At 39.1% G+C, this 15,482-nt stretch overlaps 1 protein-coding gene across 7 annotated transcripts in view; it reads left to right on the plus strand.

Annotated features, from left to right (window-relative positions):
* Positions 1-15,060, plus strand: part of PLD5 (phospholipase D family member 5) — a 185,297-nt gene extending 170,237 nt beyond the window's left edge. For all 7 annotated transcript variants that reach the window (XM_074579990.1, XM_074579992.1, XM_074579987.1 and 4 more), the window contains 4 exons: positions 1,758-1,897; positions 4,047-4,212; positions 10,375-10,489; positions 12,536-15,060. In XM_074579990.1, coding sequence (XP_074436091.1) covers positions 1,758-1,897; positions 4,047-4,212; positions 10,375-10,489; positions 12,536-12,771 — 657 coding nt within the window. In that variant the 3' untranslated portion in view covers positions 12,772-15,060. The remainder of the gene's footprint in view (positions 1-1,757; positions 1,898-4,046; positions 4,213-10,374; positions 10,490-12,535) is intronic.
* Positions 15,061-15,482: the final 422 nt, after the last annotated feature.

The following is a 15,482-nucleotide window of genomic DNA, read 5'->3' on the forward strand; positions in this document are numbered from 1 at the left end:
GAATTTCATTCTTTATCTGTTCTGTAACTTAAAACTTCTATTCAAGAAAATAGTAAGAATGCAAGAATAGAGTCTAGTGCAACAATAGCCTCCTAGAAGTTTCAGATAATAGACATAAATTATATCTAACAAAATCACTTTACACGTTTTCTTGAATTGAAACTCATTCTTCGAAAACACGTTTCACTTTCAATGTTTGTTCTGTATAAAACAACAAGCATAACACGCAGTCATTGCATATTTTTTTTTTATACTCAGGATTCGTGGCTCTAGTGTTGCTTGGCAACAAAATAGTCTTCCAGACTGGCTGGTCAAACGTAAGAGGTTTTGGTTGTGTTTCTTAGTGTTCAGGAATGGATCTGGAATATCGGTTTGAAATCTTGCCACAGTTAATTTTCTGTTATTTTCTGAACTTGGTTGTAGTAAGTCCTTCAGAACACCAGTCAATGACTAAGAAACTACCGTGAATAGGCATCGTATTGAAAGAAAAAAAGATTAATCAAAACCCCAGGATCTCTCCCTAAAGAAAACATACTAATCTAGATGTCAGCTGCAACCTAAGCAGATAACAAAGGTGAGAAAGTGATACAGCAGCAGGAAGGCAGCGAGCGGTCTGACAGGGCCAGCTGTTAAGAAAAGGACAAGTGGCACCCGCTCTATCTCTATAAAGTGCCTTTAATATCGTCTGCTCCCAGGAGCTGTGGTGGTGTCTGTGAGCACCTTGGCTCTCACCCCCTAGATACAAGGCAGAAAAGCTGAAATCTGGGCTTACCACTTACTGGCTCAGCACCAGGTAAAGAGTTCATACCTGAAGCTAGGTTTCAAAGATAAGTTTCTTGCAAAACTGCTGCATCTCCCTGCGATGGTGACTGAGCAAATGGTCATTTGAGTGTAACTTTAAACAGAACTTACATAATGGACTTAATTCCTGGTCACATGTGATGAATCAGGCTCATGTGGCAAGAACACAGATTTACTCCATCTGATAGTTACCGGTCCTGAGACTCTTTGGAGCAAAATTCTCTGAAATGTAAGTTCAACTAGAGCTTCTTTGATGACAGTGGATGTTTTAAAGTCTGCATCTTCTTCATTTTACCCACAGTTACATGTAAATGGTGAGGCTTTCAAGGGGAAATGAAGCAAATAACTCACCTTGGTACCTTCGAGTATTCTAGCAGGACAGTTGCAGGTATCAGTTTGCAGAATCACAGGGTTGGAAGGGACCTCTGGAGATCATCTAGTCCAACCCCCCTGCCAGAGCAGGGTCACCTAGAGCAGGTTGCACAGGAACGCGTCCAGGCGGGTTTTGAATGTCTCCAGAGATGGAGACTCCACCACCTCTCTGGGCAGCCTGTTCCAGTGCTCTGCCACCCTCAAAGGAAAGAAGTTCCTCCTCATGTTTAGGTGGAACTTCCTGTGTTCAAATTTGTGCCCATTACCTCTTGTCCTGTTGCTGGTCACCACTGAAAAGAGCCTGGCCCCATCCTCCTGACACCCACCCTTTAAGTATTTATAAGTGTTGATAAGGTCCCCCCTCAGTCTTCTCTTCTCCAGACTGAAGAGACCCAAATCCCTCAGCCTCTCTTCATAAGAGAGGTGTTCTAGTCCCCTAATCATCTTGGTAGCCCTTTGCTGCACCCTCTCCAGCAGTTAATATTCTCTACTAAAGGGTACTACTTGCCATCTCAAGAAGAACGATGGGGAAAGAAAATAAGTCATGTATTTTAAATGACATATACGTACTTTTTCTTTCACAGAATTCACCAAAACTCTTCTGCCCAAAGGACAGAGTCCTGGATATTGAAGCTATATACAGTGTTATCGATGATGCGAAACAGTTTGTATACATAGCTGTCATGGACTATTTGCCCATCGTCATTGACACCAATGCTAAACGGTGAGTGTCCGTGTTCAGGACTAGCAGGTTATTGTAATGCCAATAAGGTCTGCTGGAGAAAATGAACCCACAGGAGAGTAGTTTCTACTGTGGACCAATTTCTTGGGGCCCAATTCTGCTCTTATTGAAATCAGTGAGAGTTCTGCCATTGACTTAAATGGGAGCAGAATTGGGACCTAAGACGACATTTCCAGTTCTGGGTCCTAAGCTTTGGATCTGCCTATCGAAGGAGATCAGAAATTGTCTAGTCTCACCGTCTGCAAGTGACTGGGACTCGGGAATACAAGAACCTGCTTATACATGAATCCTATTTCTTACGCTATTGCATTCACTATGTTGATACCACAGCTACTGGCATTTTATGAGTATCATACAGACATTCAACATGAGAGTGAGCGAGCGTGTGTGGTGTGTTAGAGAAATAACATGTTGTGAATTCTTGTATATAATGTGGCAAGTGGCAAATGTCATTGTTTTATTGAAATATACATATACTTGAAAATTCCAAATTCAGCACAGATTACATTTGAGTTATATCACATTTGGGTTGGCAAAGTTGCTAAAAACAAACAAAACCAAGTCATTTTTAAACACAATGTTTGTACGGACTATTGAAAAGCACTCATGACCCAAAACTGGAGCCACAGTGTAATAAAACCATCCAACTCAGATGGCCAGTATCCAGTGGTCCCTCCTACTCTCAATAATACTTGCAATGAATTGAGCATTTAATAAAGCTCACCATTCCATCCATGCACTTTATTTGAACACAGTTAAGCCAAACTAAACATGTGGTTGTGTGCTTTTTGCCACTTTTGCATAATTAGAGGTGTTTTGTTCAGATTTTTCAAAAGAAATAGCTATCACGTGACTGATATCAAGCATAAGCTGTTTCAAATCCACACGAGGGTTTTCCCAATAAACTCATTATGTACATACAGCCTCTGTCGCAGTGAAAGAATCATGGGTCATGCTGTAGGAACCTGTTTTGCAACGTGCATCCCTCGCATTTTTCCTTTATGTTGGAGAGGAACTTAGTATGTAGAACTATTACAGTGATGCTGTTGATACTTTCTCCTATACTCCTCCTTACTTTGTTCTCATGCCTGAAGAATTCAGAAATCTATTTGATTAGGGAGATCCAGGGAAGCCACCTGTGTGAATTCTTCAACATTTTTCCTCCAGCATGGCTTTGTGTTTGGGGCACTGCCACAGCTTCCCTACCTTGTCAGCTCCCAGTTCTCACTTGTAGAGTTATTTTCTGGCATTTTATTGCTCAGACTTCGTTAGGCCGAATGCCTTGATGCTGCTGGAATAAAGAAAACATGCATTTTCTTTGTCCAGTTCTCCCTGTCTTGACCTGCTCCCACCAAAGGTCAGGAACACAAAGCTAACTAGGGATTGTGAGACTAGCACCATGGAAGCCACCATCCCATTCACGGCAGAATTTCTGCAATTCTCATGAGGAGAAAAAGGTAGCATCCTCCTTAAACAACCTGACGACTTCTGCTACGGAAGGCTGCAGACACCCTGCACCCAGCAGCTCTGCTTTTCCCAAGCAAGAAATTACAGTAGGCATTCCAGTCCCCAGACTGTACGGCCCCAGGACAGAGAGGGGGGGAAAAAGGATGGCATTCAGGGAGGGATCCAGTGTTCCTGTTCCCTCACTTGTGTAACCAGCAGAAACCCCTTCTTGTCCCTCTGCCTGCGCTGGGTGAGCAGCACCCTCTAGCTGTAGCTCCTTCTGCTGGTTCTCTGGCACTGCCAGAGCTCCGCTGCTCTCACCAGAGGCTGTGGTGGTGACACAGGAGGAACTCTCCCAGCTATGGGCAGACAAGGAACCTGTATTTTGGGCACGTGTTTTGGCAGCTCTCCATGCGCCTACGCAGGTGGATGGAAGATGTGCTCAACCATCCACAACCTTGCTGTCCCCACAGTGGCAGTTTTAGTGCGGGGCAGAATGACACAAAAAAGGATGCTGGTAGATCTGCTTAGTGAAAACCCCTTTAAATGAGAATGACATTCCTTCAATGAATAGAAAACGAAACTCACATGCATTTAGTTTTCTCTATGATGTCTAGACTTGGCCGCATAAAAATCCAATTTTTTTTTTTAAATTCTCTGAATATATTGTATTCTTTCTCCACAGGTACTGGCCATATTTAGATGGGAAGATAAGAGAAGCATTAGTTTTACGAAGTATAAAAGTACGACTTCTCATAAGTTTCTCAAGAGACACAGACCCCCTTACTTTTAACTTTGTTTCATCTCTGAAAGCTATTTGCACGGAAGTTCCAAGCTGTAGTTTGAAAGTTGTAAGTATCATCCATATTGCTTTGCAATCCCAGATACTTCCCACCCCCCCTAAAAAAATCAAGAAAACTTCACAACTGCGAAGTGTTTTCTGTTAGAATCAGAGCCTTTAAATGTCATTAAATAACATAGGAAATGTAATATAATGAACTGAATTTATTCCTAGTAGTAACAAATATAGAAATTCAGACGGAAAAATAGAATGATGCCAACAGGCAGTCTGTGTGATGGACAGCCCGTGTAAAACACTACAGCTGGTCTTGCACAGCAAAGCTAACAGAGGAACCGTAGTCACAGGTCTTGTTTACACTGGCTGGTAAGAGCAAATGTGACAGCACAAAAACGTGGTTTAGTCTGGATTCATGTAACCTTACTGTTCAGCTGCATAAGCATCTGCTTTTCCTTTAGTCAAGTATAAAGTACAAGAAAAAATAATGAAGGTTTTACATTAAATTCAGGCTACAAATTCAGAATCGTGAAGACTAGAACAACCGTTATGTGACGATATTAGACATGCCATGTAGACAAGTGAAAAATACCATATACGTTACATTTGTATTAGAGAACAAAGTGTATGGTAAGTATTACTTGCAATTCGATACAGCTCATTTTTATGAAATTGAGGCACCCTGGAAATCAGCCATCTTGGATCAGTTCTTCTTGGATCAATTTCTTTTTGGTTTTTTGTTTGGATTTTTTTTTTTCAGGAACTGTCTTAAATAATCTGCTGGCTTATTTTGACTTGTTAAACTGATAATCCCCTAAATCGTTTTGGCTTTTTAAAACCAACAACAATTGTAAAAAACAAGTACCTATTTGTGTTATACACATTAAGTGGTATTTACGCGTATCTAGAAATAGGGATTTTTGTTATAACATACACTGTTATTGCAAGTTTCCAAGGTAAGAAGCAGCATAAAGGGTGTTTTTAAGTGAAAAAGCCCATACATGGCTGACACTGGTTAAGACACTTCAATTTAGAGTAACTTCTAGCTTGTTCTGTATTTATTACCAAAATTCTATTTATGTATTCAGAATTATTTTTTAAGTGGTACCTAATGCTCTATGTACTCATATCCATTTCTGTCTTTTTACAGCAGGTATAATCTTTAGTACAGAATTTACCTTGTCAAAAACTAAATTCTAGAAGGAAAAAAAAAATATTTCTAGACTTCTAGGTAGACTGTCTAGTTAAGAGTGTCTGCCGTTAGAAAACACAACTTCCATTAAAAAAATTAGACCGCCCTGGATTTAAATAGTTGTAAAGGTAGAACACAGCTCACTTACCGCTGTGCATCACGTGTCCCACACACTGCGTAAGTCACTGCCTTAAATCAGCCTTGGCAGGAGGAACAACCCAAGGCGCAGAGTTTCCTGGTATCTATTTGATTTTGCACAAAACCGTGGCACAGGCTTCGCCATGAAGCAATCCTTTACAAAGGCAGAAGGTGTCAGATGAGCACTGTTTCTTTGAAACTCCATTTCCTTTGTATTCGTCTGTTCTAGACAGTATCAAAGTGAAACAAAATTTTGTGTGTGTATGGGAGAGAAGGAATAGCTAACAACTAAAAAAACCCAAAACCCCTAAAACTTAAACCTTTTGAATTATTGGAAAAATCTGCTTTTCCCTTTTCGTTCTGCTTTGGATATGAAGAAACATAAAGTAAAACTAAACTGTACAGAAAGTACAGTCGTATAGATGTGGCAGACATATATTGTGCATGTTTATACGTAAGCATATTGAAATTTTAAGAGAACCTGAAGTTACAAGTTCCGATTGAAATTATTCTTAAAATTGCTAAGCTGTCCCAATACCTTAATATTGTTCATAGAGAAATGGTACCGCCCCATCTTCTGTTCTCTTGGGGATAACGTATCTGAGTCCGACATGGACGTATTCAGTAACTTTTGTCTTTCATTTAGCTTTTGATCCCTGGGATATGCCTTGTCATGATTGTTTTCTTTTTTTTAAGCCCAAGGAAAGACCAGTGTGGCTAGGAAGTTTCCAGGCAGTGCCCATGGCTTGCTGCAGCTGCAGGGTACGCTGTTTTGCCAGTAGCAGCAGCCTGAGGTACACGGTCAGCTTGGAGAAGGCTGAGCAGATGTAATTCCTCTGTTAGGTGGGGATCTCCTCCGGATTTCCTCTGGTTGAAGCCCAGAGGAATGGAAGTCTTGGTGTTGCCTAACTGCAAGTACATAGCTAGAAACAGGGCACTGCAAACCTGTTATGCCTGGCAGCGTCCCGAGTCAAAACCGCTGGCAACTGCTGTGCGTGTCATTTTTCAGTCTGCTGGCGAGGGCAGGGAGGCAGGGACTGCAAGGCGTGATGTCCTAGGTGCAAACGCTGGATTGTAACAGTGTGCTCTATCTAGAAGCAGGGTTTTTTCCCTTTTACCACAAAACTTTGACAATACTGGGCAATTAATATCATCAATGCAGTCAGAAAATGATTAATCCCTAATTATGCATTCCTCAGCATCTCACTCCGAGTCTAGTTCATGTAAGCATTAATAATTATTGGATTCAACTGTAACTGCTTTGAGAAGGTGAACTCAATACTTAAGTACTCCAAAAAAATGATCACTGGGAAGAACTCACGAGGAAAAAGCTTTGTTTGAGGCCTGAATAAATGCTGTAAGCACACAGCCAAATGTCAAGGAGTAAAGTGCATCCCAAACTGCTGCTCTGTCCCCTGCACTGAACCACATGTGGGCATGAAATTAAAGCTTCGATCATAACGGGTAAACTCAAGGTGAAGAGCTCACTGTTGTGCCTCTTGGGACTTTAATTCCAGTCCTCCTGAGGTTTTGTATGCCTGACCCTGTAAATACATGTTGTGTGCGGGAATGCTCAGTCTGACTCTGGGAGGAGCAGTAGGAAGGGGGCAGCGCTGCTGGGTGCGGGGCTGAATAGAGAAAAGCGGGTGTTTTTGAAGGGCCCACGGAAGGTGTGAACTAGAACCAAGTGTCTTTAGAAACTGGAGACCAGGAAGGCACAGCATGGACCAGATGTGTGTAGCTACAGCACAAGTTGTTCTTGAGGCTCCACATGAATCTGTTTCTGAGTCACGCAGGTGTATTCCTGCTAAGGTGAAAGGCAGGAAAAACTGAACCTTTCACTAATTCTCAGAAAGCCAAAAATGCCCTAGGAGTAAAGAAAGTGTTACGAATTAACTATGAAACCTTTGCTGCTAAGCACTAATTTAATTTTAAAGCTCTAAACTCCTCAAATAAGGATGGAAAAGATGAATGAAATGTCAGCAGGTGGTGGTGTATTATTGATACGGTACTTCTGAAGGCAGACGTTGGCGAATGTTGGGCCGTGCTGCTTAATGCCAGCGCTGCTTCGCTTGCTCATCTCGGCTGCATTTGTGTATTCTGCTTGCGAGGGCAGATGGGTTTCCCCACTGGTACCTGTATTGTCAAGGAGTTAAGCACTTCTCTGCTGTTGCTGGAGAGCACATTACATTTCCAAGCCTTCTGTCTTTTCCTGCCCGAATCTGATATTTTCTCTCTTACAAAGTTGTTATACGGATTTTTCAATTCAGCACATCTGCTGAATCTTATCTCAGTTTGACAACTCTAAGCTTATACGGTTATTGTACTTCACTATTTTTACATGAAGGTATGTAAGTTTTTGTTAAATCTTGTAACACTGGGAAAAAGACAGCTTGTTACATTTTGTTTTCTGGCAGTGAGTACTCTACCGATTTTCCAGTTTTAGACTATTCCCTACAATATGAGTATTAGTCGCGCAGTATCTTCCACATCCCTGTGAAGAGTTACTGCGAGTACCCATAATGGACAGACACCCTGTGGCTCCTGTCTCTGTTCCTGTTTTGTGGGGCCAAGAAAAACATTAACATTTTCTTCTGGCTTTACCCAAAAATTCATAGACCCTTTCAGAAATATTCAGCTCCATCTCTGGCTTGTGAAGTACCTAATTTCTGCGGTGGGTGTGTGTTTGCAGAGCAGTTCCTCAGGCACACAGTTGCAAGTCTTGATGTTGTCTGCTATCTAGTAAACTCTCCTTTACAGCTGTTAAGATGGTTTGTTCCATTTTTTTTTAAAAAGTGTAATGCTGTAATTGTTAGTGATGTTAAAAATCTGTTATTAAAGGTATGATTTCTCCATGTACCTTAGACAGACATGAATATACAATATAAATCTCATTTAAAGGACAGTTTTACACAGAATAATCTTTTTTAATGTCCTTTAGAAAGCAATCACTCTTTGCGTTGTTGTGCTTGTTTTTAAATTCAAAAAAAACATCTTTGGAATTTTGCTAGTATTTGAACTCGTTACAAAAATTAAGCTGTGGAAAATAACAATGCCATGCACAGGTAAGTAAGCGCACAACGACATACAAAATTCATAGACTGTTTAAGAAAACAACTTTGTGATAGTTACCAATCCTAAAGCTGCACCACAGCACCATCCAGTATTCGGGCAGTAGTAAAAACTTGCTTCAGTCCTAATAAACTTCCATCATTGAGGGGGAGTGGGGTCAGTGCAAGGACGGAGACTCTCCTCCTCACTGCTGGAATTGGTATTTTACACAGAGTTCTTCCAAGCAATTTTGGTACAACCTCTGACAACAGAAAATTTACCCCAATATATTTTCCAATGGGGAAGAGAGAGATGCTGACAGAGTCCGCAGCATGAAGCGTTAGATAAACCGCAGCCTCTGGGCTAATCTACCTTTTGTCTGCAACCAATCCGTTTCAGTTAGGTTTGGCAGTACTAATTGCAGATAAGCCTGTTCAGAACTTAAAAGCTGAGTTCTCCAATGAAAACCAAACTGTAATGATCAGGACTGATGATTAAGAAGAGATTTTTTTTTTAAATAGTATTTACATGCAGTTCTGAAGCAACCAGTGGTATGAAACCTAAAGCTGGCATTCCTGGTGATCAGTAATAACTTATTTTGCAATGGTTGAGCCGTTTACTGCAAACCAGCTTCAAACCCACCTACACCATGGGCTGGGTAAAGAACGCTTTATAAAACTCACTGTCTGCGTGCGATGAACACACCCTTATTTGATTTAATCAAACTGGTGATGTCACCTACCACAGAGATCACTATGTTTCACTAATAAATTTAGCATTCTACAGCTGGGGTTTCAAAGCGGTAGATTATTCGGAAAGACACCTCCAAAACCTAAAAGGATTTGTTCAAGGTTTGTATCAAAAAGAGCATTGGTTCAAGAGATGAATTTTGCATTATGGAAAACAGACGCCCAAAGAATGATCAAGGAGTTTTGGGGTGAAGTTTTTTAATACTATTTTTCAATGTCTAAAGTGGGTGCAATGTGTAGCCAGTTACTTTCATCAACGTGCATTAAGTGTGTTCTGAGGATCTACACCATCACCTCGATCCAAGTTTCCCAGTCATGCAGTAAATATTTTATTTATCCTTCATCATGTTATTCTCTAGTCCTCGTTTTGGAATCTGTGTCTAGTGATTAGTTTCCTTGATGAAATAAACAATATTCAGATTTGTATGGGAAATCTCATTTTTGCCTGGCACTGATGCAGGCAAAGAGTGCACATAGCTCAAAAAAAAAAAATTCCAAAAATCTAACTCGGATTTCACCCTTTAGGTTAAAACAGATGGATTTCCCTCTTGTTTTCTGGTAAATTTGATCTCTCCGTATCAGATTTAATCCTGAGAAGTTGCTGAAATCAGCAAATTTCCTGTTGGAAACTATGCAATGCGTAATATAAAGGTATTAATTCAGCTTGTGGGTGTGCCTGCCAACCCGGCGCCTGAAGCAGACTTCAAACCCCCATGTCCCCCAGTGCATGCGGAAATGAGCTAAAGAAAAGTTCCCGGCTCTTACCATGCAGAACACAAAAGACAGGGTTTTTTCTTTTGTTCATTTCATAGCCTTTATTACCTGGCACTGTGTTGTTTGTAGTATGCGGTAGCCATATACTTTGTATAGTTCAGAATGCCAAGGCATAGCGAGTATCACAAACTATGAGAATTTAGAAAGAAATACAATGTGCAGTGTTTTGTTAAAATTAATGCTTGGCTCTAAAAACTCAAGCTGTTCTGTAGCACTAACTGATTTTCTATAAAGACTAGAGAATAGACCATATTTTTTCTGTCCATTATAGAACAGTTCTCATTAACCTCTACTCCATTCTATTTTATGGCAGAAATTCTTTGACCTTGAGGAAGAGAGCGCATGCTTTCTTAAAGAACAGAAGAACACTTCCTTTCCCAAATTAAATCGTAACAAATATATGGTAACTGATGGAGCTGCCTACATTGGTAAGTAACCACATCTCAAGAAATTCTATTTTGTATCCCAATGCCTGAAGTAATGCCCCTTTGTAAATGAGGAATCTACAGCTGAATTGCTTGTTAATTTAAAACAGTCGTCTCATTTCTTTGGGAACCTGGATGAAGACGAGCTTTGAGCCTCTCCTCATTTAAAAACTTCTTTTATCCCTATGAATCAGTTTCTCAAAAGTAACATTCTGCTTTCAGTATTTAAAAACAGACTGAAAGCACGCATACAACACACTTTACGAAGTAGGAATAAATTGAATTATTAACATATTCTGTTTCTGCAACCCAGTGAAGATGGGCTGCTCCCCATTTCCTACGTTATTACTAAAGCTATGGTCAATCCTGGTAAATACCGTACAAATGTCTTTCATCCTCATCTTCTGAAGTCTTACTCCATTTCACTAATGGCATTTCAGACACCCCCCTTTTATTAACATTAGGTACATAACTAATTGGTATTTTGAGTTAAAGGTGTATTTAAGTAAAGTCCCTGTATGGCACCTAGCAAAAGTTTATTATCAGTCAAATGCTCATTGAATGTTAGCTAAAAAAACACCTTTTTAAAAAAAATCTGACTGCTTGAGCTCTGCGTGAGCTGCAGGATCATGAAGCTGCTACTGAATTAAAAAGTAACTCCTGAGATTTTATGAAGTCCGAAAACATGCATTCTAATATGCTGCAGCGCCATGCTTTAGCTGCTCACGTCCTCACCCTGACTAACTGCAAAGGGCTTAACGCCAGCGCTGGCGGAGGCAGCCAGGGCGGGCAAAGGCTGCAGCCTGGAGCAGCCCATGCCCACAGGAACGCAGAATCCCCAGTGGCACAGAGACACACGCACACACAGACACACACAGACGCACACACAGAGACACACAGACACTCCCCTCTCTCTACCCATCCAAATCTTATTTTTCACTTCAAATAGTGCAGCTTATTCCTCTCTCATCTCCCAAGCATTTTATGAAACCACACAATCATTTTTTTTACTCTATTTTAAATTCCCTCCAGTAACCACATCAAATTTTAGTACTTTATAACTTGTCCACACAGCTGGATTCTTAGCTGAGTTGATTTTTTTCTTTCCCATTGTCCTTACGTCCTTAGATATACATAAATAAAATAAAGAAATATTCAAAGCTATGTGAAAGCAATACAAATGTAAGTTAAGGACCTGATATATCTTTTACTTGAAAGCACAGGAAGAGGTGTCCCTTGTGATGAGGCTTCCATTTACCATCCTTGACAACTTTAGAATTCTTAACGTTTCCTGCTGAAGTAGCTGAAATGATGCTGAAAGGGTATAAATTTCTCAGATACCTTCATGTTTTATGTATGTTCAGGGTTGTTTTAAAAGATGACAGCATTTTTTTTCTCCAAAATCCTGCGTTATAAATAGTTTTAGTGAAATAAAAAGAAATACCTGAAACACTTGCTTTACCTGTTTTACACTTATGCAATTATCCTCTTTGCTTTGCGATCCCCAGGATTTGAAATGCTCATTCGTTACTTTACATTTCATCAAAGGTGGTAATACCTGGCATAAAAGAGTAAAACCTGGTTTTCTTTCCTGAAATAGTATCTATCAGTGGATAATCTATTGGTTTGGTTCAGTGTTCTGGAGTAACCACTGTCCATTCCATCTACTTTAAATTATTTATATGGCAAAAAAATATTTTAATTCTTGACACTGAAAAGGCCAATGAGGAAAGTAAATGGAGTAATAATACAATGTATGCAAAAGGCAGTGCAAGTGAGTTTTGAATAAATAAAAGAATGTGATTTCGCTTAAGAAGGATTAGAGCCGTTAAACTTCCAGAAATGATTTACACTACAGACTGGTACGTAATGGAGTTTTTTTTCCTTTCTTGCCAGCACAGAAAACTTATTTCTGTCTCTGCCCAGGTAGGCACTGGGGGCAATGGTGCTGGATCATGTTGGATTGCCTCTAGGGAAATTGCTCTTTTCATTTTCTTTTTTTTTTTTTAATGTTAGAAACTCATTGTATATTCCTGCCTTTACTTGTAGGTAATTTTGATTGGGTAGGAAATGCATTTACGCAGAATGCCGGAGCTGGCCTTGTTATCAACCAAGCGGACGCGGGGAACAGCACAAGCATCATTAAGCAACTCAAGGCTGTTTTTGAAAGGGACTGGTATTCGCATTATGCCAAAAGTTTACAACCAACAAAAATCCCCAACTGCTTTAATCACAAACTTAATAAAGCAACATCAAATAAGACTGCCATGAGCAATGTGAATTAGAAAGACTGTATTACTGTTCGGTATGGCAATGAAGAATTACATTGGGGTGTAAGCCTCTTTCATATTTACAGACAAAAGACTTAAAGAAAAAGCAAAAAAAAAAAGTTTGGTTGGGGGGGTGTTTTTAGGAAAAAGCACACTTATATAAAAACTGTCTGAACTATATTCTCTATATTGAACTATTTAAGACTTTCAAATTTGTTACTTCTGACACTGAATGTCATTTCTGCTTCCACGTTAATTTTAGTGTTCCACGTTTGAATTTAACAGCGTGTGTCAATTCTTCTGTTTCAGTTTTAGGCCTTTCCCTAATTGCCATCCTGGCTAGAACGAAACTTAAGGCAAAACCAAGATTCAAGCTATGAAATGGCATTCTAAGCTCAGTGATTAGTGACACTCAAGTAGACGGTAGGTTTACTGTATTAGAAAACATAAAGGAATAAGCAAATTTTCACCCATATAAATCATTCCATTTAAACAAGTACCCAGTCATGCAAATACTTCCTAGTTTTGAGCATTTAGTTTGAGGATCACAATTCCACGTCTAACTAGCCTTAAAATACATAAGAGTTACACAACTGGTAATTCATTCATCGCCTAAAAGTATGAGGAGGTTTTGAGGGTTTGGAGTTGGCCTCATCAAATTCATCATCATCCCTAAAGCCTCTAAGATAAATGGGTTTTTAATCAAAGTAACGTGGATTCCTTTCAACATAATAGTTATTTCCAATTATACTATATTTCATCTAACAATGAAAATTTCTGTATTAACAGCAAAGACCTAGGACTGATTTTATATTTTCTTTTTTGGTAATCTCAAGAAAATTTCTTCCCCAAGTTAAATATTTATCAAGTGGAGTCAGCAGTTGCGTGAACCAACAATGCATGTATAAAATGCAGTGAATCAAACCAATGCACATATAAAAATCAAATATTGCTTTTCAGAAAAGTCAAGGGTTATGCAAAATCATGCAATAATTGTTGTTAAACAATCATATAGTCATTTTGTTTGGTTTTATACCTGGAAGTTTTTTCTTTCCTAACTCTTACTTAAGGAAATAATAGTTGTGAAATGGCATTTTTTGTTAAAATGTCATCCATATAGGTGAATACGTCAGCACAAACAGAAATGTGATGCCTTCATTTAGGTGACAGTTTCAGCTGGTGTGAATAGCGTGCCTCTACAAACACAACTCAGTTGCGAAAAGAAGCAAGTGTTCTGTAAAAGCATGAATTTGCTCCTTGAAAAAAATAAGTATAAATGTTCAGCAACAGATTTTTCTCCAGTCAGAGCTTTAATAGCTTCATTTCGTAATAAAACTGTTTCATTAGTATCCCTCTGCTTCTGTTGAAGAAAGGCGGCTATGAAAGCAAACTGCATTCTGCGTTTTGGTAAATATTCACAGAGCTTTTTCCAAAACGCAGACTTCAAAAGCAGAAAGGAAACCAAACATGTCCCAATGTACTCAAATCTTAAGAACAAGTTAAAAACCCAGCTTGACTTTCAAGAAACACAGGTTTCATTTACAAGGTTAAAAAAAAGTTCAAATTTATTTCCAAGGAAGCACAGCTAAGGAAATTCTTATAAGGTAACATATGCACAACTTCAAATTGCCAGCTAGAGACAGAGACACATGACAAAACTAGTTCTGACTGCAAAAGGCACACTTTTGACCAGGAATGTTTGTTTCTTTTGCAATTGCCAACGTTTACATCATCTTACTGAAAGTTGTTCTCTTTTACAGAAAAGATTCTGCACAGCTCTAATGCTCAAAAACATTTTCTAATATTCAGATAAACACATGCCATTTATTAGCCTCCTCCCACACACAGAAAATAGCATATATTCTGACATTCATGTAAGAAACAAATATCTAAAAAGAAAAAGGTTTCCTTAGTTGCTATGAAGGAAAGATCTTTGTGACGAGAAATTTCTGTATTTTCTCCCTTCTGTGTATAACTTCAGAATACGTATAGCAAGTATGGGAGAGAGTTACCCAGCATTTAATTTATTTGTTGGGGTTTTTTTGTTTTGTTTTGATTTAGAAATAAATATTAGTCTAGATTAATTTCTGGTGAAAAATTCATCCGACTTATACCACCAATGAATTTAGTTTTATCAGTCAAAGCTAAAAAAACAAACAAAACCAAACAAACAAAAAAACCCACCACATTTTTAAAAGATGGCTGAGAATTTTTAAAGGTTCTGAGGTCCTCATGGATGGGTGATCTTAAAGCTTGAGATTTACTATTGAGCCCTTACATAAGATACAAAAAAACCCAAGGAAACAAAAAAACCCCGCTGTCCAGAGTTGTCAATTGTAGCACCTGATGGCAATAATATACAGGAATGGATCAATGTTATTTTTTCCCCTCTTGCATTATGGATACTAGAAACTTGTTTTTAAAAAGTTTTTTAAATAATGTCTTGTACAAATAATGGAGGATCTGAGTGGAACAGAAATTTGTCAGATGCTGAAGTGAAGCTGTCTGTTTACAGAGCGGGATTTAGTGATGAAATCAGACTGTGGAGTTACCACTGACCTTCCATTTAGTATACCAAATGAATGACTCGGATGTAGTAGTTTTACGGGACAGATCCCAGGGACATACAGTCATTAATATTAACCAGATCTATTCGTTTACAAATGCATTCTTATTGGCTTGATGAATAAATTCTGGTGCTTCAATGAACCCCGCCAGAAGAGCTG

Source organism: Larus michahellis, chromosome 3 (genome assembly GCF_964199755.1).
Source record: "Larus michahellis chromosome 3, bLarMic1.1, whole genome shotgun sequence".
In the NCBI taxonomy this organism is placed as follows: domain Eukaryota; kingdom Metazoa; phylum Chordata; class Aves; order Charadriiformes; family Laridae; genus Larus; species Larus michahellis.